Source organism: Salarias fasciatus, chromosome 12 (assembly GCF_902148845.1).
Source record: "Salarias fasciatus chromosome 12, fSalaFa1.1, whole genome shotgun sequence".
NCBI lineage: Eukaryota > Metazoa > Chordata > Actinopteri > Blenniiformes > Blenniidae > Salarias > Salarias fasciatus.
This window is the reverse complement of record NC_043756.1, coordinates 5,631,422-5,657,155: the sequence shown is the minus strand read 5'-3', so window position 1 is coordinate 5,657,155 and position 25,734 is coordinate 5,631,422. Positions and strand designations below refer to the sequence as shown.

Below are 25,734 nucleotides of genomic sequence, written 5' to 3'. Positions count from 1 at the left end.
CGTTTGTGAAATTAAGCTTGCAATCAGGGTTGTTTATTCTAAGCCTTATGGTGAAGTAATTCTAATTCTATGAAAAGCAGATGGATATTCATGACAATCACTTTCTGAGACTGACTTAGCAAACACACTGAAACACATACAGCCCTGTTTTTAGCTTGAATGGACCAGTAAAATAGTGCAATAATAGCCTTTAAATCTATACTTATATTCCCAAAACTGAACGGTTATTGCCAGGAATTCTGACAATCTCAACATAAAGTCCATTTTAATGAAACCTTCTGGTGCAAAATACAGTGAAATGTCAAAACTTCTCCCATCGCTGTTGCATCAGGCATGTTTTTTAACAAATTGATCCTGATAGCTTGGCTTTGATGGCAGTCTGATAATGGTGAGGTGGCGAGCTTTCATGGCAGCGTCATTGATGTCCCAGGTCAGATTTGGGTGTTGTACTGTGTCTCCTATTCTCAAATAAAAAAAAAAAAAAAAAAATCAAGAAATTAGAGTTTCCTGCTGAAAATGTGCAACCTGAATGGCAGCTCTTATATTTAGATGAGTCACAAAGCAGTGGTGGTGGTGGTGGTGGACACAGTGGGAGGATGTGTCCAATCTGAGTTCAGCCTTCACAGCCTTTCTGTGAAGAATTTGCCTGTTCTCCCTGTGCATGCATGGCTTCCTCTCTGACAGTCCAATAACATTCATTTGTGGCTAAACTAGCGATTCTAAATTAATCTTTTCTGTGAATGTGAGCATGTGCATAATGTCCCTGTCCTCTGTCTTCACCTACAGCCAGCTGGGATCAGTTCTGGCAATTTTGCAGCCCTAAGTTGAATAAAATGCTCCAGAAGATACACATTTTAGTTGTATGACAAATTACATCCATAATTAAATGTTCATATATTTAATGACCAGAGGTAAAACAGGCCACATATAAAGGTCAGATCGCTGTAGAACTGGCACAAAGAGTTCACAGCACCCCATAATATCAAATATGCGTGGCAACAGTCATGTAGACTTACAGCACATATATATTTCAGATAATATTATGAATGAAAATTCAAGTCAGTCTGGTGATGGCACAGATAAACACAAGTCAAAAGTAACATTTTTCATACAAACAAGTAAAAAATTGAGCGAGAGACAAGGCACAAAAGAAAACAAATGTGTGCAAGAAGTCAAACGTGGATATTTGTTTCTTTTTGCAAAGCAAAATCCATCATGTCACGGTTACAGTCCGTTCTGTTGGAGACCAGGTGCTCAGCATTATTGCAGATGTGCAGCTGGAGGAGCCTGTTATTTTGTGTTTTGTTCAATGATTTTCCAGCAGGGCAAACACCATCTGCTGCACATTTTGTGGGTTCACAGCTGAAAGAAGGTCTCTGTAACCTTCGGGCTGACCTGTAAAAATCCAGAATTATTGACTCACGGGCTCAGTAACCGGCTGGTTCACCCATTTTCCTAGCATCTGACCACGCACGGATACAGCCGTCCTGTTTCTCTACAGCATTAACAACGTTGTAAAACTTCTTTGCTGCTTGATGATTGTGTCCCAGTGCTATAAGAGCCTCAATTATGTCCTGAAGGGCAAAGAAGAGAGGTGACTCAGACAAAGCCAAATCGCCAGGAAGTGTTATTTTACTGAGGCAACAAACTGAAAAGTCTTACCTTATCAAAGCTGGGCTCAAACTTAACGGCATTTTGAGGGTCGACGTAAACAACAGGAGCACTGATGGCCTCCTTAAGACTCTTCCCAAACCAAAGATGGTTCATGATCGCCTGGAAGACAAACAGAGATATTGTGTAATCTGCCACACGGCAAAGTGATGATTGCAGGAAGATTATGGACATGGTGACGACACTCCTGAAGATAGCTCTTGCTATGACAACAGTGAGGAGCATTAGAGTGCAACAATCTATCTTAATGGCACTTAGCGTGATTGCCATGGACACATACAGAGGCCATCCCCGTGGTGATCATTCCCCCGCCGGTGGATCCGATCACCAGCAGCTTTGACTGAGACTTCAGCACAGCGGGGGCCATGGAAGACGGAGGCTGCTCCCCTGCAAACACAACAAAGGATGTTGACTGACAGGACAGACAGCGACAATTCAGACGCATCAATGTGAGAGGAACATGAACAAAATGATTATAAATGCAATCAGCTCTTTGAAGGGCATCTATTCAACTCTGACATGTGCCTTTGCTTTTGTTTAATATCTGACAGACTATTGTCAGAAGACTTCTATTAAAATCCGCAGTTCTATTTCTATTCAGGAAAATTATCATTCAAATCTCATGGAAGAGCACATCAACCTATTCAGGAAGTTATGGGCTTTTTTTTTCCAGTATGACATGCTTTGTCCTCACAAAGTGGCTCAACAAAACCCCGGTCTGCAGAGGAAAAGCAGGAGAACTTTCTACTGAAAAGTTACCCAGCGTTTATCAAACTCAAAGGGAAAAGCTGTTTTTAGCCTCAATTAGTTCTTACATTTCAATGCATGAATTCAACACTGTGCAGAAAATGTGTATCTAAGAGTTTAGTGCATATTCATATGTTGCATCATGCAGTTGCAACAAATTAGTCGGTTTTATTGCATTGATATCAAAAGTGTCAAGCTGCTCTGTTTCCATTTGCATGTTGCACATTACAAACGCTGAAGATCAGCTCTGTAATATGTGAAAAATTCAAAAAGAGATACGGTTCTAACTTATCTTAATAATGAACTGCTGAGGCCATTCTGATCGACTATTCAAATGCTGCAGCAGATATTCACCTATTGTCAAGGCAACAGTTTTTCTATTCTCCAGTGAGAAGCTGCAGCCTGGGTTTCCTGCTGTCAGGAGCTTTCTGCCGTTTGGCCCCATCTGCTTCAAGGTTAAAGATTCTGTGATTTCAAGTTTTTGTCTGAGTACCTTGGTTTTTACTAGGGATCTATGGAAGATAATTTTTCTCTGTCATTTTATACCAGTAGACCTCCGGCATGAACAGGCCTTCAATACACAGAACTGGATATTTGTTTTAGGGGCTCACTCTCTTTCATCCCTATGGATGGTTGTTCATAGTTTTAAAATACTTTGATGAGCCTGACTGGCACCAACAAGCATAAAACATTCAAAAAGACCTAAATCCTCCTTTGTTCTATTTTTAGATGCTCAGTTTCAACTTCAACGGCTCACCTTTACCATATCTGAATGCGGTGAGTTTCTGCCATGTCACATAACGCAGGAGCATGTCCGTGCACAATGCAACAATAATTGAACGAATATCTCAGTCATATCCAGCTTTCATCTGGAAACAACATGAGCTGAGTAAATTGTTTCAGAGAAGCGTGCGATCCACAATCTATTCAGCAATAGGACGAGGACTGCAAAGCAACAGCAAGATTACCGAGAGATGAAAAAGACATAAGCTGGAAGAAGAGCAGAGTGTTCTGATGATATGAAGGGACAAAGCACAAGAAACTAAAAGCTTGAATTCACACACACAAAAGAAACAGTAAAAAAAAACACCTGAATAAGCTCACACTTCAGGGGCTGATTGTCTTAACATTTTAACATGCTCAGCAGGAAAAATACAGCAATTATGCAGTTACTTAATTTGATCTAATATACTGTTATGGTTTCTAGATGCCACAACTTCGATCAATATGTTTTTGCAATTTTAGCCTTTAATTTATATCACCTGGCTAAATGAAGGTGAGCGAAGCACAACAAACTCATGAGAAATAGTGTCTGAAGCGATGCGGTGGTGTAGAGATTACTGCTCTTTCCTCACAGCAAAAACAACAAAGTTTGAGTCTGGTTGGTCACATTTCTGTGTGGAGTTTGCATGTTTCCCCTTTCCTCGTGGGTATTCCAGCTTCCTCTCACAGTCCAGAACATGTATTTGAAATTAATGGGTTGCTCTAAAATTGTAGATAGGTGTGAATGTGTGCGTTTGTCTTCTAATCATTGCCCTGTGATGGACTAAACATGTTCGGACTGGATCCTGCCGTCAGGCTTTAGCTCTCTGAGAGACCAGGTTGAATGAAGCAGAAGACGGATGGATAAATAAAGTGTTTCCCGTCACAAAGGTTTAACTTTCTCTACAGTAAAGGGTTGCTTCAGAATCCTCTACAGAAAATACAAAAAGTCGATTAGTTTACCAGGAAAGATGTTCTCAACTTTCCAACAGAAGTCATACAGCTCATTGTTGAGGATGACTCCAGTCCTTGGAGATAAGATCCTGGAGCCAAATCTGTGAAGAAAATGCATTAACTGAACCGAGTGTGGAATCAAAGTCGTTTTTATCAGCGATGCAATAGAGAGATAACACATAGAGCAACTTCAAAACCCAGAGTACTGAATGTTACTGTGATGTTACAGAAAGTGTTTGGTGGAGGATGACTGAGGTCTTACGAGGAGAGAGAATCTCTTCACAAAAACACTTGTTCCTTAATCTCTTAAAACCTTCGTAATCCGGGACTCTCAAACTGACAATAATATTTGATGTCTGGTTTCTGGTTTGTGGCTGTAAAGCGGAGCTCTTCAGATACCGACATGTGGTTGATGGTGCTGGTGACGGACACGGCCGATCCGTCCTCTGCCAGCACCGACACATGCGTGGTGCCCATGCTGTCCAGATGTGGGGTGATGTTGTAATACTGGGGATCATGAGTCGTGTTGCTGCTGATCAGGCTCCGTATGCGGCTGGCAAAGCCATCCTGGGTGAATTGTTTCGCCATCTGTGAGAGAAACACGGAGCATTTAAAAACAAAGACATGGGGGGGAAAAGGCACAGAGATTAAAAGGAAAATACTAAATCAGAACTTGAAAGGGATTTGCAGCATCCCTTACTGTCCCAGTTTTGGTTCTATTTCTGCATGCGCCCTTCTGAATCTTTTATTTTTGCTTTAAATACTACACCTATTGTTTTTCAGAGGGATCAAACTGCCATCAAGATTTAAGATCACTGTGTAGGAGGGTTTGAGTCAAAAATCAAATGACAAAATTTTTATAAAATAAAAAAGTCATGTAAATCTTTTTTTTTTATCATAATTTTACAGGAGTATTTCAAACACTAAAGTTACCTCTGCTGCAGCCAGTTTCTCTAACTTTTACAGCAGGCTGCCACGACCAAAACAGCCAGTTTTGCTCTCCAGCAGTCAAATGTAACTTTTCTGTAGCTGGAAAACCTGTTTAACCTTTGAAATGAAGTCAGGTTTTCATAAGTAGATTTGATACTGGTGCTGGATTGGTGAAATTTAAGAACACAGAAAAAAACAGCTAAAAATAGGTCCTGTTTATTTCTGTCTATGTTAAATTGAACACTTAATTCATGAAGGGTGTTGGGAGGTTAACTGTATTAATAAACCATTTATTCAGCAGTTATATTTATGACATGCTGGGTTCTTTTTTTTTTTTACTAGATTTTAATTTCCGAATGGTCAACATCTGTGTGTGATGTTTGTTTATCTGTTTGTTCTCTCCCTTCAGCTTTCAGCACCATGGACAGCGCCGCACTGCATGCTGGGGTTTGTAGTTTCTAAAAGCGTCCCTCCCTTGATCTCAGTTCATTGAATCTTTTTTAAACTACTTCCACTCCCATCGCGGCCACACATGCTCGCCAGAGCCGTCTGAGGGCTTCACACACAGCATGCTGACAGGAAGTAAGGGCTTCATTCTTCCATGATGAAAAGCTTCACTTCAAAGAGGTTTCAGAGCTTTTATTTTATCACAGCTGAAATAGCAAAAAAAATATTTATAACTAAGTCCATGTTCTACTAAGCTCTCTGTGGTTGATTATAAATATTAAAATAGATTATTAAAACAGAAGTAAATACATTATCTACGGTTGATTATTTTATACTTTTATGGTAAATCGTAAATTGTCTTTTCATTTACATATGAAAGTTTAAACTGGAAACAAACAAGAGTTGGACTTTTCTGTGTGTGTGTGTGTGTGTGTGTGTGTGTGTCGGACTGGAGCTGTGGGTTGTGTTGGAGTGTTACCAGCAGTTCAGACTGCGTACAGGACGGGTTGGAGCTCACTCAAAAGTGTTAATTCCAATTCTGCCTCAGTTGCCACGCTGGCAGAACTTATTCTTGAAGCCGCTGGAAAAGTCAGTCAGTTTTGTCTTCTCTTGGGAGCCTATGGTGTCTTTTCTGAAGATGCAATTCCCCAGACATTCATCCATGTTCTGTTAGTTGAGCAAATTTCTACTAACAGCACAGAATTCTGACAGACTCGATTACTTAGTGAGGCCTCTGTGGCGGATCGATGCACCACTCCACCTTGAAGGTTGAATTTCACCATTAATTGGCCTCAAAAATGACCAAGGACTTCATGAGAAATATGTCTGTTCTAAAAGAAGGGTCGGAATCTGAGCATGGCTCACTGTCACTTTTCGTCAAAACTGACACTCTGGACCAAATTCAAGTGCGAGATGATGAAAGATGAAGCGCCATGGGGTTGCAGACCCCTGGAATAAGGAATCAGCACCTTATCAGACCTCCCCCCACCTCAGGTGGGAGACACATCTGTGCAGCGCTCACCAGGCAAGCGGAAGAGCTCCGGTTGATTGATGTGTGGATTATTAGTGAAGAGCAGGAGTCAAAGCCTCTCATTTCTCAGTCCAAAGAGCCAGTTGTTCCACAAATACTAAACAGCCATCCATCTTCTGTGGCAGCTTTATCTAACAGAAGTTTTCAGGGGAGCTGGAGCCAGTGCAGCTGCTAAACCCTGGCAACATTCTGCAGATCTGACATACAGTATATGTGTTTGGTTTATGGGAAGAAGCCAGAAAACCACACACACACAAAGAGAACATGCTAACTCGGAACTGAACCTGGGATAGTCTCACTGCGAGGTGACAGTGCCAATCACTACACTCTTGTGTGACCCCCACATCAAATTGTTTGAATGCTTGGACTTCTAAATATCCATAGTAGAGAATGAATCCGCTTACGCTGTCCGGCAGAATCTGCACATGCATGTGATTATGGAGCCTTCATTTATATTGTAGCAAGAAAATCGTCGAATAAATAGACGCAGTATGAGAAGGGTTTTGTGACACTCACTTTTTCTGAGCTGAACTGAGGGTCCCGGACATGCTTCTTCAATCCATTGGCAAATTTAAAGGCTTCGATGTAGCGGTGATAAAACAGCGTCTTCTGGTCGTCGCTCAGGGATTCTGAATTCAAGTAAAATTCTGAAAGTAATTTCAAAAAAAGAGTGAGACTTGATTCTTGTGGACATCTCTATTTCAAATATTGATGAAGGTGTTTCTGTTCCATGAAATGAACCACAGCATATGCAACAACTAATGAAAGTTTTATTTTAAATCAGTTCAATTGGAGAAAATCAATTTGAACTGAATTATATACAACTAATCACACTGAACTCAACAGAATTAAAATGAAGCTGTTGAATTGTATTGTATGAAATTGGCTGGAATAGAACAGAACAAGATGGGGAGTCTTGTATGGGGTGTGATGGTTGCAGCTGAGCAGCAGCTCTGCAGCTCAGTGAGAACCTTTCATGATGTTGAGGATGAAGCTGAGGATGATTCCTCCTGCAGGCGGTGGGGGGATGTACATCTGGTACTCTCCCAGAGGAAAAGCCCACGCATCAGTCACTGTAACGCTGTACGACTCCAAGTCCTGCAGCGTGATGGTTCCTCCTGAGCAAAAACAGTCAAACAAATAGTCCCGCTAAGCACACGTGAGCGAAACGCATCCCCGCCCGAGATAACGGAGCCTTTTAATGCATCCAGGCAGCTCTGTGTGAGCGGGCGCTGCAGTGCTTCACAGGCCCGATTGATTTGTTCTTTTGTAATTAGATCACTGTGCCAGACAGACACCGAAAGCAGCTGGAAAAGAGGGCATGATGAGACCCGTCTGACAATACCTGCCTCCTGGATGTCACGGATTAAATCCTCGGCTATTCTCCCGGAATAAAAGGCGTCGGCCCCCTCATTTGCGATCACTTCCAAAGTGTCGGCCAGTTTCTCAAACTTCACCACGTCGCCGGTCTTCAGCAGATTCCCTTTCTCATCTGAAAATAACCTTCTGAGGAAGACGCAATGAAAGAAAGATGAAATGTAAGAGATTCGCTCCTCACACTGAATATTTCACTCATGCTGTGAGTGTGGGTGTTTTTTCATACCGCAGAGCCTGAGTCTCATTTGTGTCAGAGTATGAGATGTATCGACCTTGAATGGGAGGAATGGGAAACCCTTCTCTGGCCAGTTGGATGGTCGGCTGGAAGAGAGTGGCCCACGGCAGCTTCCCATAAAGCTTGTGTGCCATTTCATAACCTCGCAGCTCCCCCGGGACACCGGCCCACTGGGTACCTGCAAGGTTGAACTTGTCACCTTGTCATTTACTTCACCTTTTGTTTTGTTTTTTTAAAATCAGGCATTCTCATTAATGGATCATTCAGTGCCATAATGTGGCATATTTTGTGTAATATTAAGCAAATATTCAAAATATTTTGGCCTTCAGTGGATTTCATGGCGGTGTAATAATAACCACAACACATTTTATTTATAAGCGCCGTTCAGGACACCCAAGGTCACCGTGCCTGTAGCTGTGTGGCGTCGAGCAGCACTCAGAGCTCAGCTCCACTGCAATCCCAGCTCGGGGGCCTTTTCTATGTTCAGTTTCCTCCCCTTCCTAAAACAGTCCAAGAACATGTGCTTGGGCAGGTCTTAAGTGCATAAGTGCACGTGTCTGTCTTCCTGTGTTTGTCCTGTGATGAAAACCCAGATCTGTCCAAAGCGCATCTTTATTATTAATGGACTACTTAGAAAGATGCAGATGATAAATAACAGAATTTAAACGCCTGAAAGCAGCACGGTAATTTGGCGGTTGCTGCTTATCCTCACTGATGTACAGTAAATACAGAAATAAACTGCTCAGAAGGTTTTAATGTTAGCATTACTTTATCATTTTAATTTGTTGAAACTTTAATTTTGTGAAACAGAACCTCACAGTCAAAACATGGGTCATCTTGTTCTATTTTTCCACTTCGTTCTTTACATAGTTGGACTGCATTTGACAGTTTTCCAGACTGCACAGCGTTCCCCTGCTATCAGTTACAGATTGTAGTTTCCTGTTTACTTAAATAGGCTTAAGTACACGTTGCACCAAGATTAGCAGTTGTCTGTTTTCATTGTGTGTGTGTGGTCTTGGCACGGAGCTCAATACGTGGCTGTTTCTTGTTTTAGGCCTTCAGTTTACAGTCTGACGGCTGCTTGTAAACCACGATAGATATTTAGGTACAAAATATAAGGATTAATGCTTTTGTCACGGCTGGTATTAACTTTGAACTCTGTGTCCTCAGAATGCTCACATGACTGTAACTGTGTGGTATTTCAGGGTTAGAAAGTACTTTTCTGGGTCTATTTTTGCAAATTTGTCATTGTAATCATACTGACAGGGGCAATATGTAATATTTTCAATATTGTAAATGAATTCAGCCTGTTAAAAATTGAGAATGACAGAAAAAAACACTATCATCTCTATGAGAAATTTATGACACGCTGTTGGTATGAAATCCAATCCTCCTTAGTTTATTAAGACTTTTAACACAGTAATGGCTGAAGGCCACAACACATGGTTTAATCTCTGTGATAAGCAGGTATTTATCCACCATACACACCAGAGCGCAAACTCTTAAAGAGAGGGAAAAGTCACACTGGTGCTAAAGGAGCTCAACACCACCACCAACAGCAGCAGAGGCGTGATCTGCTATTAAGCGAGTGCGCTTTTAAAAATCATATTCTAAAATTCCTCTAACAGAAAATTCTGTCTTTAAATCTACATTTGCATTTGTTTTCAAACCATAGCGTCAAATGTGTGTGTGCCAGTTGAAAAGTGGAAAACCCATGTAAAAGGCCACATGGCTCTTTTTTTTTTTTTTTTTTTTTTAACTTTCTTGCACTTTATGCAACAGTAGTTCAAGTACAAGTCTTCAGCACTCACTCACTCTGCCTGGTATGCGCTAAATTCCTAACAAGCTATGAAACCTTTGACCGAGTCAAAGAGGACAGCCAGAGCCTGAAAGACAAGAAAGTCTCCCTGCAACTCAGCCCAGATGTAAACTGATCTTGGTTACCTGTCACCATCTTGAAGGCGTGGGGACATGACTTCAGCAGGTCTGGTTTCACCTTTGTGGGTGCGGTCTCTCTGGAGTTGATGACTTTCACTTTACCTTTTGAAAGAGTAGATATCAACAATTAGAGCAGGATCCACTGCAGGATTCTGGAACCTCAGTGTTGTCAAATGCCCACTGCTCTTAATAAAACACGGTAATTCCCAGTAAAAGAACTGGAAACAGTTGTTTCTGTTATGAACTGCCAGTCAGTCTCTCCTGTCTACTTTGCACGGTGATCACCGCTTAGGGCCTTCATGTTTGACATCCCTGCCCTAAATGAATGGGTGAGTGCGTTACCAGAGCTGTCCATCACGGTGAAAATGGCACCCCCTCCGAGGCCCATGCTCTGCGGGTTCATGATGGACGTGCACAGCAGCGCAGCAATGGCGCCATCTACCGCCGAGCCGCCTCTTTGGAGGATGTCTCTGAAAAGTAAACCGCGTCGGTAGATTTACGCGTGTGCGTTCCAAATCAGGGAAGCATTAGTTTACATTTAGTCAAGCCAGGACATGTAAACAGATTCATTTACAGTCTGTAGATTCTTTAATATGTCTGCGTTCCTTTCAAAGATATTTTTTTCCATAAGTAGGAAAAATACGAACTGGAAAAAGGACTTGTTCTGCTTTACGCACGAGGTGCGATTCTCCAATATGTATTAGTTTAACAGAGCAGATGTACGTCAAACTGTGTTGTTCAGTGGTTACTCCTCATCAGCCATATTATTAGACTTACTGAGTAAATTAAGTTTTTTTTTTTGATTGTTTAAAATGTCTCTCTCGCGCTTACGCGCAGCCACTTCCATTGCGTAAAATGCCACTCACCGTCCGATTTCTGAACACCTCCTAGAATCTGCAGCCACTGCTGCTCGTGAGAACGTGTCATCTGGACACTTGTGCCTCGCGAGTACAGCGACACACACAATCACAGCCACCAAGCAGAGCAGCATCAGTGCGCAACAAGTGTACACCTTCGCCTTTGACCTCGCCATGGCTGTGTCCGCTCCTCGGCCTCTCCGTCAGGAACATGAAGTTTTCATCGGATCATCATTAGCTGACTCCTCTGAATTATTTCAACTCCACCGACTGCGTGAATGAATGACCCTCAGCTGCTCCCATCAGAAGGGGAGTCCGCCCCTCAGCCTGGCTCGGCCTGGCTCCACCTCCCGCCTGGAGCGCATGGAAACACAGGAGGGGGCAAAGGAATTTGTAAACCATCGAGTTTCTGCGCCAGGCTGTTCCACCAAAACACAACAGGGGCAGAAGGTACGTTTGAGGGAAGCTGCAGTGTTTGTGCCTCTGGGCCAAACAGTGCAGGCGCGCTCCATTTATCAGAAACAAAAGATGCACAAACAAGAACATGACTGAAAAAGTCGGGGTTTTCACTTTAAGAAAAAAAAAGAGGGGTTTTTTTTTTTTGTACTTGGAAGGAAATTACTCAATTTGCACTTTCATGCGTTGGAGTATTTTGGGGGATTTTTAAGAAGTCATTGCAATTCTATCATTTGTATTATTGAAACTTTTCCATCTGTGTATTTTAGTTCATTTTTAACAGTCCTTTATATTTGTATTTGTTGAAAGTTTTTGATAAAAAAAAAAAAGTTATGGCCTAAATTGCATCAGCTTTATTGTTTTTCTGCCACACCTGTATGCCTTTTTGCTAGAGAATTATTTGCTATAAGTTGTTTCATGTGACCTGTAATCTATTTTGGTTTGTGCTGACTGAGTTGTTGTTTTGGGGAATATGTTGCTCACTTCACAGGAGACGGTTAGTCTCAAGGTCTGACCTTCTCTGGAGACAAGAAGTAACAGAGACTTCCCATCTTATCCTCAACTGGAAATCAATCTTTCTTCTCCTTAATTTAAGAAAAGCTGAGGAATCAGACAACTCCCTGAGCAGTCTCAGATTAAGTTACATTCTGTGACTTGTCTCATCTTGCAAGATTTTTAATTAAAATTTTTCTTGAAGAATTTTCCTGACAATTGTATACAGAAAACTGAATGGAGACATCATCCAGTTGCTAAAAAAATAAGTAATACTTTTAATAGTTTGTGAAAATGGTGATTTTTGACAATAGTATTTTATCAGTCCAACAATAAGTTGAATAAAGTGGTATGTAAGACAGAAGGATGGACTTTTACCAGTAATTCATGCAAAGTACTTGTAATTTGCAGGACTCTCTCTAATGATGCTTAATATCTGTTTCAAAATGCACAGACCTGCTGCATTTTACACTTCATGATCCTGAAATCAAATTAAGGATTTGAAAGTTCTGTTAATAAAGAACTGAGTGACAAATAAGCAATCAGCTTCCTCAGCTGGAATAATAAATGTTGTATTTAGCCTGGGGAACTGAGACAAGCAAACACTAAACATGTGCATCTCTTTAAAGTGTTATGAGTTTAATGCACGAGCTGAAACTGAGAGAGTCCATGCGCAGACTTCAGGACACTGGAGGGTCTCCAGGAGAGAGGACTGGAGTCCTCCAGGAAGGTTTACTCTTTCATTATTAACTGTAACCAGTGGACTCTGCCTGTGGACAGGTTGCAGTGCATGTTGGGGAATGCTGTCTGCTGACATGTCAAATGGAAGTCGATGGCGGAGCCTCGAGACATGCGGAAGAGCTCCGTTTAGACAAGTCAAAGCATCACAGAGACTACCGGAAATGACCCGGATGCAGGGAAGAACGGCCTTCAAAATACAATAACATACATTCTGCTACAAAGTCTCTTCATGCACTATTCATTTTGTTAGTAACCCAATGAAGAAATTGCTCCAGAACTTGCACAAGACTGTAAGATAATGTGTTCACTTTGTTTCATTCAACGGTCTGTCCCACGCTCTGCAGGTTTTACTGGTTTTCCTGCTTCAACATATCTGAATCTATGTAAAATGTAAAGTCAGTCAGGAGCTCTGGGTTGCAGTCAGAGGTGACAAAAATATTTGAAAATTGTCAAAAACAGATAGATTACTTCAAAAGGAACAATTATTCTGTTACAAAATGTATTTTTGTGCATTCTAATAACAGAAGTACCTAATAAATTTTTGATTGCAGCACATTTTGTGGTCTTCAAGGTGATGATTAAATTCTGTACATGAATAAGAACATCTGGAGAAAATACCAATAATATTTTCCTTCTTTGCTGATTACTCTTTAAAAGTTTAGTGTCTGGCCAGAGGCGGAGCGTGCAGTACAGAGGGGGCGGAGCATTCTCGACGGGCCCTTATGATAGTAATTTTACCATTCAAACAATCCCTCATCCTACCATCAAACAACACACTAATGCTCACTTTTATTGAGCCAAGCAAACCTATATGTCCCAGAAAGCAGAATAAAGTCACAAACCAGTTCACAAACTTGTTCTGAAGAACAAATACACATAAGCACGCACACACACACAGACAAATGCAGCCTGGCAGCTGTCAATCTCCGAGCGTCCGCTGTCCATGGTGCTGAAAATTCAGATAAAAATTCAATCTGTACCATCTTTGATACAGCTTAAATATAAAATTAACACAGCTGGTCTAAAATTACACAATCTATTCAGATAGATATAGACACAGCTATCTATATCTTTTGGAATTCACGTATATTAGAAAAAAAAATAGACTCAGCGGTCTCTTATAGTTGAGAGCAACACAAGCCACATTCAAATAGGCAGGTGTTTAAGACCACAGCATTCTGATGAAGATAATATTTTTGAAGGTTTCACTGACTCACCAGTGGCTCCGATGTTAGGTTTTGGGTAGTACCGCTAGCGTCTAGCTTAGTGTTTAGCATACTGTTTAACTTCCCTCCAAAGAGTTCAGATCAAGTGCAAAAGAAAAAAACTGGTTCATGCCGCACAGCCAATCAGCGCTGGCTTACAGCTCTGATGCATTCATGGACAGTCGTAATGTAAGAATTGGCAAATTGGAGTCCACAATCATATGCGTATACCTTCTCGCACACACTGCACATTTTATTATAATAATTAATTTACGAGTAAATGTGAACACATCACATGAAACGGGGCCCTATGACCTTGTGGGCCCTGGGGCGACCGCCCCCTTGCCCCCACTCTGGCTCCACCACAGTTTCTGACTCTTTGGTTACCAGGTGCTACATTAAATGGTCTCCAGCAGATAGGACTTTTTTTTTTATTATTATTCAAAGCAGTTTCATAATGTGCATTTAGCACACTCAGAACTGAAACCTGAAACTCAGATTCAAATTCTTAGTTTATATAATGAACAGACTTGCACATTATTCTCACCTCAATACAGTCTAAAGTACAAACAGTGAAACTGTTCCTTTCATTTGAACAAATCTTTAAATAACATTAGTGAGTTGTAATTTGAAAACCTGCTAAGATTTAAAACCTGGATCTCTTGTTTACCTGCACTTTAACCAGATAAGCCATTGCACTTCTAGAAACCGCAGGTTTTCTTAAAACTGAAACAGCTGAGTGTGGAATTTCCTGTTATTTAGAAGCATGATTAAACCTCTTTGTATGAACACTGAACCACTGACAGACAGTCAAACAGCACAGGTGAACTTAAACCACAAAGAGCATTTCACATTTAGCCAGGAAGGAAATTTGTAAAAGTTTGCTGATTTCTTACAATATAATCTGAATTTGAATGAAGAAACAAAAGTAAAGGTGCCAAGGCAATACAAACTGTACAACTTAACACAATGAAAGCTTGAGGAAAGTATTAATAGTAGCAGTAGCAGCAATGTAAGTGTTGTTCTTTATTGCTTTGTTTATGTGAAATAAAAAAAAAGTTGGTTTGAGACTGGGCTTGGGTGTATTTCTGTGTGTGCATCTGCATGTGTGTTTTCTCTGTGTATTTCAACAGTCCAGAAACAACATGAAGTGCTTTCACCCCTAACCATGAGACATCAGCTCCAGAAAACACAAGTCGGCTAAATGATGATGGGACAACTGAATATATCAAACCTCCAAAATACAATGGCGCTAGATTTAAAAGTCTTAGTATGGAAGCAGTATGGAAGCATTCATTTTCTTGAAGTCTTTCGTATATAAAGCCATCGCTTGAAAAAATATCTTGGATCTCAGTGGGACTCAGGTAAATAAAGGATGAAAAAAATAAAATATTTGACCTGTGCATTCTTTTTTTTTTTTTTTTTTTTTGAGTTTCCGTTTGTCCCAACTCTAGTTAGTCTTACAAGCAGTCTAATCCTTATTTCATCTTTTTATTTGCAGCAAAATAAAACTGTCTGTCCAGGTGCTCTTACTGGTTGGAGTTTGGAGCAGTGGGACAGGAAGGATTCATGTTCTCACCCACTCGAGCGTTATAGATTTATTTTGAAAGCCCCAGCCGGATGTGACAGCGTGTATTCCGTGCAGGATTGACGCTGGGTAGCTTCCCTGGTGGAGCCTCAGTATTTACATCAATATTAACAGAAGCTTGTCCGCGGTGCTGTCCAGCTCAGACAGACAGACAGGGAGTCCGCCCGTCGGTAGGACAGCTTTTCACTTTTTTTTAAAAAACAAAAAACAAAAAACACATCGATGTCTCTCATATGATGGGTGTCGATTGCAGTTAGGACTTCTCTTGTGCATTTCGGAGCTGTTTCCTATGATGTTGGCGAGTGATATCCGTCTGCCGTGTGCACTGCAGTGGTGCGCAGCTTCGCCTGGAGAAACACCTGTGCGCCTCTCCTCTCCACTGGCCACAGTCATGAATGTTCAATAGGTATGGACGCGAACCCTGTGCACCAAACATCCACGCTGCTTTCAACTTGGCGGCAGGAGCTTATGGGGGTGTGGGGAGGGCTTGTTTACCGAGGTTTTTACTGAGCGGTTCTTTTGCACGGCAGCCTGGCCCTGATGGTGGCGGCTCTGGCTGCTGGGTTGCACGGGAACAGAGCGCGCTGCGTGGATTTCTCTGGATTCCTTGCTGGGTGTGATGGATCCCAAAAGCAGCAGGAATGAGGGGGATGTGGGGGCGTCCTGACGCTGTCAGACAGGATGTAGGGGAGGATCTATTGGAGCAGGATTACCCGACCATTTTTGGTGAGAGCGCATCGTGGACTTCTGATCACAGTTGACGCATTGCACTCACTGCGCTTTGGCTACTGGTCCATTACCATTATATAATAACTCTCATGTAATTCGGCCTTTTATATAAATGCATATCCTTAGACAGCATACGATTACACAGACTACAGACTCCCCTTTACCCCCCCCTCCCCAGAATCCACTTCTGCAGCTCCTGCTGAGCAACCTATGAATGCCAATTATAAAGGTGGGTGGTAATCAACACTGTTTACCTTTTATATAATTCACTGTGCAGAGCAGGCAGGCGTGTGTGAGTGGTGCGCAAAAATAGGAAAAAGATAGGTTTGTGATAAATGCAGCAATGTACCCCCATGACTCATGGTTTTGCACTGTGTGTGTGTGTGTGTGTGGTAAACTAAATCCCAAATTGTGTGTGTGTGTGCAGACACGGCGCTGTCATTTTGAAGTCCTCGGTGTGTGGGTGCGTTCCAGCAGGTGTGTTTTTACATGAGCTGAGCGCCGGGTGGGAATCTGCTGTCAAACTCTGGTGGAGAGGATGTGATTCACTGTACTGATGCACATTCTCAGCGCTCAGAGTTTGGAGTATTAATTTCAAGCATCCTCCCGGAGGTCACTGACAGCATCCTCTCCTCCCCTTACACCCCTTTTCCCCCCCTTCTTTGTCTTTGTTTTTTCAGGGAACAGATAACCCTGAGGCGCGGCGTCTGTCTGCATTCGTCTGAGAGGAGCGGAGAGGGGAGCAGCACGAGCACCGCACAGCCAGACATCATGCACGGAGAAGCCTTCCCTCGCTGCAGAGCGCTGAGATGCTAGGACTGAGGAGCCAGTGTGTCAGATCGAATCAGCAGACTGTTTACATCAGGGGGGCCGATAAGAGCCGCTTGACACTCGACTCGCTAACACCCCGCGCGTGGTTCAAGACCTCTTTCACTCACAGTCAGGAAAAAGGCGTTAACTGATCCTTCATCAGCACTTTATTTTTCTGTCAGATTCAGCAATCCAGAATCAAGCCGGAATGGAGTGGTCTCTGGAGAGCGTGCGGGAGATGGTGGCCGGGGGGATGCAGTCCATAAGGGAGTGTGAGATCTGTGCTTTTGCCATCGCCATGTGTGTGCTGCTGCTCTTCATGTGGTATTGTTACAGGGTGGGCCGGGAGCACGGCTCCAGCCCGCTGAGAGGGAGGTATCTGGCCGGGTCGGGCCGGATCGGAGGGGTGGTGGGGGGCTTCATGAGTTCGGACTGTCGCGGCCGGGGGAAGGGGAAGCACGGGTCGCTGTTGGAGGAGCAGAACGGCTTCGCTTTCTGCCAGTCGTCCGAGTGCTTCCGCTGCACGAGCGCCGGGGAGAGTCTGAACCAGAGGCTGTATCACAGCCTGCAGGATTACGCCAAGCGCTATACCTGGTCGGGTATGGGGAGGGTGCACAAGGGGGTCCGGGACCAAGGCCGGTACCTGAACAGCCGACCCACCATCCAGCGGCCAGAGGTCTTCTTCCTGCCCGACCTACCGTCGGCCCCTTTCTTCTCCAGAGAAATACAGAGACATGACGTGGAGCTGCTGGAGCAGAGCTTCCCCGCCCTCCTGGCCGAGTTCGAGAGCATCTACCACCAGCCGCCGGCCCGCAGCGGCTCCTCCCTCCCGCCGGGGTGGAAAGCCAACAACACCCCTCGAGGGCAGTGGTGGACCTACTACCTGGTCAACCAGGGCACCCCGCTGGTCCTCAATGTCAGGAGGTGTCCCCGGGCGTGGAGGGTGCTGGGCCAGCTGCGCACCTTCATCGCAAACAACGTGTTTGGCAACGCCTGCTTCTCCGTGCTGACGCCCGGAGCGCTCATCACCGAGCATTACGGGCCGACAAATGTCAGGCTGCGCTGCCACCTGGGTAAGTCAGCTCAGTGAACCGACACTGAGGATATGATGATGCATTTAACTCCCCACGACAGCAGATCATTTCAGTAATAGGCATATTAAATGGAAGGAGAGGAGCAACACAGTGAATCAGAGCCGCAGAAAAATCTCCTGAGTCATGGAGGGCCACAGCTGAAATGTTGTCTCCTAAGCTAAAAATGTTATTCTCACCGCACCTGAAGTGTGAGTCTATTTCCATCAGTTCTTTGTGGGAAGAGTATAAATAGTTTATTGATATGTTGATAGGCTTCAGATTGGATTCTGTACAACGGTGTACTGTTATACCTCAGGATGATTTTGAGAACTGTGGCTAATGCGTGTGATATAACACCAAGGAACCTAAATAGAATGAGAAAATGCTCTGAAACGCGTCTGTTCTTGCAGTCACACAGGCGTGCATGTGATTTTTCTCTGGCAGGTCTCAGAGTGCCCCCCTCCTGTGAGCTCGTCGTCGGTGGAGAGCCACAGTGCTGGTCTGAGGGCAGCTGTCTGCTTTTCGACGACTCTTTCCTCCACAGGGCTTTTCACGAGGGTAAGAGGGGATTAGAAGAAATCTTTTCTCACATATTCTTAGAAAGAGGATTGACCCAAAAGGAGTGTAATCCAATATCAAACGGAAAGTGTCTTTTCCCTGTGATTCTGATCTAAGTTTAACTTAATGTAAAAACTGGACCCTTGGTTCTCATGTATCTTCTCTTTCAACGTGCAGGCGGTGCAGAGGACGGCCCCAGGGTGGTCTTCATGGTGGACCTGTGGCACCCGAACGTGGCTGCGGCAGAGAGACAAGCCTTGGACTACATTTTTACTCCCGGCCGTTTAGAGGACAAGGAGGGAAAATAGGTGTGAGTGTGAAACCATGTCGTTTAGGGAAGTGTGTGTAGGACTGGGGAGCAACTGGGTTTCTGCCTCTAGACCAGCTCTCATGTTCACTGTGTACATATTCTCCGGCTCTTACACTATTGCTCATACGTCTTCTTTAGCAGATGACGAAACATTGGGCCTCTTTTATCAGTCGTGTTTATGCCTGTATAGTTGTTTGAAATTATGCCATAATTTAAAGTGCATCCTTCTTCTTTTTTTCCAAACCTTCGGTCACAGTAGTTCACCGAGCCATTTGAATAATGTATATTACTACCATGGCAGGGACACTGTTGCTTATTTATTGCTGTTTTTTTAAACTTTGAATCATTGAATGTTTGTTTGTATAAAGATGAATGATGTGATTGAACAGTAGAAATGTTGCTCAGCAGTTAGCTTCCAACAGCTAGGTGTGTTTCCCATTTTTATCACTTCTATAGCCAACTCTTAACAATCCTAAAACAACTCATGATACATTTATTTATTAGTTAAAACAGTTCAGCAGTGTAGAGATGAATTCAAGATAGAAAGCACAGTAAATTACAGAAATATTTAACGGCTCTTAGTGAGTCAAAAGAAACAATGAGAGACTGTTCTGGGTCCAAAGGTTAAGGTTTTCTATTCTCTGTGAAGGAGCTGGAACCTTTGACTAAACATTCACGAGCCCCAACTTTCTTCCAAGCCTTAAAAAGGGTGCATGACAGCATGTGACACCGACACATATTCTGCAAAGGGCTACATAATTTGGTAATTCAACGTTTTGTATTCCAATCATATCCATTAGAATTTTTGGTTCATATACCAAGACACAGTTTTGCACAAACGTCTCTTTCTTCCAAAAGCAAACATCTTCACTTATCGGACAAACTTTAGACTGTTTACTCTGTTATGAATGACTGGACACTCTCCTGCTTACTGAATGTTGACACGCTGTCACTGATTGTAAAGCATTGCATAAAACCACAACGCCATTGATGCTCGAATGATTTGTCAGTCTGCTGTGTGAAACGGTTTTACACCTCAAGCCATGTTCACCCAGTAGTATATAATCAATTATTAGATTATGAACCGGTTGCGCAGTGTTGTGTTGCATTCTGGTTCAATTAGAAACTATTTCAAATGAACATGCATTGCATATAGTGCTGCAATAAAAAGATCCTTTGCATATCAGTATGCCGGCGATCAGTCGTATGTAGTTTGGTAACTGAGGTCCAATGTCAATCATGATTTGAATGTTTACAGACGCAGCTAATGTCTCTGTCCTGACTCCTGCCGGTGTGGTAGTTAGTCGTGCTCCCCTTCGAAAATCGGTCCCGCTCTCACAAGACATGGTTAGATAAGCACATTTTTAGCTGAATTTGTGTGAGTCGGCCTGTGCTGTAACGCCGAAGATGACGCGTTTTTGCTGAATTTACTAAACTCTTGTAATTTGGTTGCATTTGATATCGAGTTTGTATTCTTGTAAATATGGCTGAAGGCGAAGAGGAAAAAAAAAAAAAAAAAACCTGGAAAGGTTTGAGATGTTTTGGAATGATTGTCTTCAGTGCTTCAACAATTGTGTTGTCTTGATTTAAAGCTGCAGTGGCTGCATTTCATCGTCAGAACGCCCACCATGAATCCATTTTGATAGACTGAATTTGTATATTCTGTAAAATGTTTATGAAGTACTATCTCTGTTGTTCTGTGATGGGTTTTATTTAATCATTGTGTTTTAGCAGCGCCATTATTAAAGCAACAACTCCTAATTCATCAACAGCTTCCCACCGATATATAATGTCTCAAAGGTAGTGAAAATCAACCTCCAGCTGTTGCTGCTCCTCGCAAATTCAACTTAACCATCAATTCTGTTCTGATGTTTACAAAAAAGGCGATCATTTGTGAGCTGTTTACATTGGACGGCACTGACACTCACATTGAGATGTCCATGATTGGGTGGAAAATCAGGAGTGCTGTGAATTCTGAAAATGGTCATTCCCAAAGCATTTGCTTATACAGTCTTATGGTGGGGCAACCATTTGTTTACATGTGGATCAAGGATTTGTCCTTTAGCACATTCTTGTGTGGATTTTGAACAGTATTTCTGTACATTTAATAAATGGTGGAGTATCTTATTTAACCAGCCGGTGTCGGACCTTTCACTTTTACACAGACATCACAGAGCTGCTCCAGACACGGGATGCATTCACTTTGCTCCACTCTGCTGAAGAAGGCGTCTGTGGAAACACCGCTCCAGTATTGATTTTACAATCAATTTAATGCAAGCAGACAAAAGGAGATTGTGCTGCCTGTGGTGTTGTCATACTGGCACCGGCGGACGCGCCAATGCAATAATCTTGTCACTGCTTTTTGTCTCATTATAACGGCACTTATTTCCTGTCAGACCAGCAGTGTCTCTGGAGGATACCAAGCCAGACGCACTAAAAATCTGAGGTAATAACCGAATACGTGTCAAATAAAGCATTGCAAGTGTTATTTCTCTAAGGTTCATGGGTTCATAAAAGATGTATAAGTGTCTCTATCTCTACAGTCAAGGGAATTCCTCCTCTAAATCTGCTCCCTATTCGCCTCTCTCGTTTCTCTAAAGGTGCATCAGTATTCCCACATGAGCTCTGGTGATTTGAAATATAAATGTGTGTGAGGCTGATGCCCAGAACAGACGTGGAAGGATATCTGTGCTGATAAAAGCTGAGTGTTACATGAGTGGAAAGTGAGGTTGACACTTCTGTGACACCTGAACACTTCAAACCTGCAGTCCGGCCGGCTGCCACAGAAATGTCAGTTTCTCAACCACCGTCCTGACTGCTGATCCCATCTACAGCTGCTGACCAGTAGAAACACGGCAGAAACTGTGACGAACAAAACAATAATAATTACAAAACAGAATTTTGCACCGTGTCCATATTCTCAGTCTTCTTCCATTCTGAGCTTTTATTTGTATATTCGGCTTCATTCTCTGTCAGCAGTGAGGTGCAGCATCACTTTGCATGGTGGAGTCACTATTAAACCTCTCAGGTTGCTAAAGTCTGAAGGTGCCTTTTTTGTTTTTTTTCTCATCTGCATTTTTTGCTTACAAAAACCTATTTGCAAATATAATCAATTCTATTTTCATACCAAGGAGACACACTTTGAAGCCATTTAAATACAGCACCTTCGGGTGAACGAGGATCATTTACGAATCAGGACAGCAGAAGTGTCCTGAGATTATATATTATTGATAAAGTTCATTAAAGTATTTTCTTTTTCTAGTATTTTGTGATTTTTGCTGTAGAACCACCAGATGCTGGGTACCTGGCATGGATCTCTTCCTGAATCAGATGCAAAACGTCTGAATTGAGCGACTTCAGCAAAGGCGGGAGACAGAAGAACGGCCGGTTCATAATGTTTAGCAGAGCAATGCAAGAGCGACGTCTGCTCTGACGGACGGCATCGCAGCTTGGAGCACCTTATGTGAGATTTTCCACATGAAGTCTTTTTGACTATGTCTAATGTTTTGTACCTTTTGGACAAATAATATTTGTTCATAAACTGTAGTGCTTTCTTTCAAGTTGTAGAACAATAGAAGAAATCCTCAGCTTGCAGCACCCTACAAAATAACCCCAACAGCAGATGATCCACATGACGGATCCACATGCATGGTCTGTTTTTTTTTTTTGTTTTTTTTTAAGTGGTAGCTTGAATTTTGCACTATGTTCCTAATATCTGTATTAGAAGAAATGTAAAAGAAACAGACTGAAAGTCAGATTATGGCTTTTTTGTGTTAATCAAAACAACTTGACCAACAAACACATAATACAATCATTTTTCATTGTTGCATTGACATTTGTATGTAAAAAAACAAACAAAAAAAAAACTGTTAAATTTACAGAAAGTCAAAATGTAGCTCCTGGCCCCAGTTTGTTCGGAGCTGATCTAAAACACGGACTTGCGCAGGGGAGCGTTCGCTTGCAAATAGTCAGTTAGAGCAAGCCTGATTTTCTGGCCATCTGAAGAGTCCGACCCACTGTAAGAGCGCACGCCCGGCTGCGGGAGGCCGTGCTCCAGAGCCGCTGCTTCCTCTGTCCAAGAGGGACTGACCATCTCCTTCTCGTTTTCACAGAAGTTGTGCAACGCACAACAGGTCGCGATCACACTGGGTGTGAATGTGTAGTGGAAATCGCTTTTCTTGATCAACACTTTCCACCGTGACTTCAGTCTGCTGAAAGCAATCTCCATCGTTGTCCTGGCAGACCTCAGACAGTCATTAAACGATTCCTGCTGCGGGGTCACATGTGGAGAATCTGCGTAGCTTTTCATCAGCCAGTCCAAGAGTGGGTAAGCTTGGTTTCCAAGTATGAAGAGGTTGACAGAGACGCCACTGAGTTCTCTTGGTTCCTAAGAGCAAAAACACATGAAAAAATAAAAGGCGATTAGAAGAGTGTAGCAAAGCTTCTGTTTAGATTTTTGTCTCTGGAATATTTATCCAAGTGGCAGTTATGGTTGACGAGGTGCAAAATAGCTTCTAAACAATAATGAAGTATATCCAATGAGAAATATCAACATGTACAAAATACAGATTTCAAAAGACCGACTCAACTGTGACGATGTGCTTTATTCACAGAGGCTTTGTCACGTTTTGCAGAGAAGATTGAGTTGAAAACAGATCAGATTTGAAATTAATTACTGCAACATTAGATCCTACCTGGCGAGGTATGTGTGGAAATGTGAGGAACAAAAATTTGAGAAAATTTACAAACACATAACAGTGTCAGTTCTTGAACAATGCAGGTGGGAACTGAAAACAACATGTAACAGAAAAGTAGGATATAATCAGAGAGCTCAGCCAGAGATACCGTAATGTAATTCAGGGACAAGAAAAAGAGCACTGTTATTGAGAAGAAGAACTCTTAAAGCACAGAGTAAAAGCAAATAATCTACCCAATACTCCCTCTATTGATCAGAAATAATAGGGCTTTCACAATAATCAGCAATATGATGTATGAACTGTAACATAATGTACATCTGATGTCCTTCAGCCCTGATGTGAATATAGTATATATGGGCGCAATCCACCGATTGCACTGCTACTAATAATGTATTCTTATAGGGTTAGGATTAGGGAACCTTCCATCGCTGCAAAATTAATAAAATGAACAAGGTCGGTAGATTCCACAGGTACAAACTGTGCAGTTAATAGATTGCAATCATTGAATGCTAATTTCTATTGGTAAAATGAGCAATCGAAGGTTCTTTGTGCAAATAGAATCCATTATTTTCACAGTGCAATCAGTAGATGGCACAATTCGCCCAAAAGCACTTTACATATATTTTACTATTTTTGAAACTAGATGCATGAAAAATTATTGTTGGTTTTTTTTTTTTACTCTAATCACATTTTACTATGTCGAAGCTTGACATCCATAGTCGCTATCTAAGGTAAGGTTTATGTGTTTTAGAAAATTCTGAAAAAAAAACATTCATCTACAGGTGAAATGGCATGACTTCGTGCTTAAAACACATTTTGGCACAAACCAGGCGATGTGTGTAAAGAGTGAATTACCTTCGGTAAAAGCTGTGCCTGGTCAAATAACACGGACTGTCGGAGCACGCTGGCATCATGAGCACATCCTGGCATCTTGCAGTTGATGTTCCAAAACCTAAAAGTACATTCATGAGTTACTCAGACGAGCTTCGACCACGTGGGCACCCACACCCAAACACACCCTCACCGGTACGTGTCGTCCACCACGGCCTGGAGGACGTAGGAGGGCCATCCGTTGCGGTTCATGAAGTCTTTGTAGCCGTCCCTCGGTGGCAGGACGGGAATGTGAGTACTGTCGATGCATCCTACGATTTGCGGGATGCTGAACTTCTGCTCAAATCTGCGCGCAATCGCGCGCGCCTCCTCCGCCGCGGGCGCCTGGATGAGGCTGTGTATCACAGACGACACCATGCCCTTACAGAAGCTGTACACAAACTTCTTCACGGTGGATTTGTGAACGCCAAACTGATTGGCGATGACTCTGTACTCGGCACAGTTGGACAGTTTGAACAGAGCAATAGCGACCCTCATCTGCAGGGGGATCGGCGCGCGCACGGTCACGTCCTGGGGGCTCAAAGTCTGCTCCATCAAGCCGCACAGCTTATCAAAGGACCTGCGGCTCATCCGGAAATGCTCCCTCCACTCGGCGTCGGTGAACTCTTTCAGGACCACCCGCTCCCACCAGTCTTTGCTCCTCACGCGCATCCAGCACTCGCGGTAACGGGACGTCCTGGGCGCGAAGTGGAGCATCACCGCGGTGGCGGCGGAGCTGCACTCCATGAGCATCCGGCGGTGGCGCCTGCCCTCGCGCAGCAGGATGAGCAGGACGGACAGAGTGCATCGCATCTGCACGAAGAGCAGCGCCGACAGAAAGTACGCGATGGACAGATTGGCGACGTTGTCCATTGTGGCTTCTCCGAGTTGTTCACATGCCAGCTCTAGTGTTGTGGTCTGTGACGTCATGCGTAAACCGGAAATGGCCGAAGTTGCGCATGTCGCCGCCTATCGTCGTGGAGGCGACACGACAACACCAATCAATCGATTCCAGTCCACCGCATGTAAACCGGGACGGTGTCATCACAGGGAGGTGGTCTTACATGTCATTCTTCAATAAAAGTAGTGATTATTCCTAATTTATTCACAGTACAATTCAAGTTGGTCAAAATATAATTTGTAGAAATATAAATATATGTTAATATTTATGAATATACTCTTATTTTATTGCTTTAAAGCAAAGGAGAATGTTTGTAATTACTGTTTAACTCTTCAGTCAATATTAAAAATGACTCT

General features: G+C 42.8%; 3 protein-coding genes across 9 annotated transcripts; 1 reads left to right on the top strand and 2 right to left on the bottom strand.

The window, feature by feature from the left end:
- Positions 1–1,007: 1,007 nt before the first annotated feature.
- On the bottom strand, positions 1,008–11,260 carry ggt5a (gamma-glutamyltransferase 5a). Its single transcript, XM_030104028.1, has 12 exons — positions 10,958–11,260; positions 10,434–10,561; positions 10,098–10,193; positions 8,145–8,331; positions 7,887–8,047; positions 7,513–7,659; positions 7,058–7,188; positions 4,538–4,722; positions 4,144–4,235; positions 1,952–2,058; positions 1,663–1,773; positions 1,008–1,574 (listed from the first exon to the last, which is right to left on the bottom strand). Exons 1-12 carry the CDS (start codon positions 11,122–11,124, stop codon positions 1,428–1,430), a joined length of 1,659 nt encoding a protein of 552 aa, XP_029959888.1. The 5' UTR covers positions 11,125–11,260; the 3' UTR covers positions 1,008–1,427.
- Positions 11,261–15,495: 4,235 nt separating this feature from the next.
- Positions 15,496–21,042, top strand: asphd2 (aspartate beta-hydroxylase domain containing 2). 7 transcript variants are annotated; one of them, XM_030104032.1, is made up of 5 exons: positions 15,496–15,600; positions 15,762–15,836; positions 16,840–18,042; positions 18,487–18,600; positions 18,778–21,042. In XM_030104032.1, the coding sequence occupies exons 3-5, from the start codon at positions 17,178–17,180 to the stop codon at positions 18,906–18,908; spliced, it is 1,110 nt and encodes a 369-aa protein (XP_029959892.1). In that variant the 5' UTR covers positions 15,496–15,600; positions 15,762–15,836; positions 16,840–17,177; the 3' UTR covers positions 18,909–21,042. The 7 variants fall into 7 exon arrangements, with proteins under 7 accessions (XP_029959892.1, XP_029959890.1, XP_029959891.1 ...); XM_030104030.1 differs by having other exon boundaries at positions 15,711–15,836; XM_030104031.1 differs by having other exon boundaries at positions 15,684–15,836.
- Positions 21,043–22,784: 1,742 nt separating this feature from the next.
- LOC115398328 (protein ALP1-like) lies at positions 22,785–25,398 on the bottom strand. Its single transcript, XM_030105034.1, has 3 exons — positions 24,632–25,398; positions 24,463–24,559; positions 22,785–23,297 (listed from the first exon to the last, which is right to left on the bottom strand). Exons 1-3 carry the CDS (start codon positions 25,348–25,350, stop codon positions 22,836–22,838), a joined length of 1,278 nt encoding a protein of 425 aa, XP_029960894.1. The 5' UTR covers positions 25,351–25,398; the 3' UTR covers positions 22,785–22,835.
- Between the last annotated feature and the right edge of the window lie 336 nt (positions 25,399–25,734).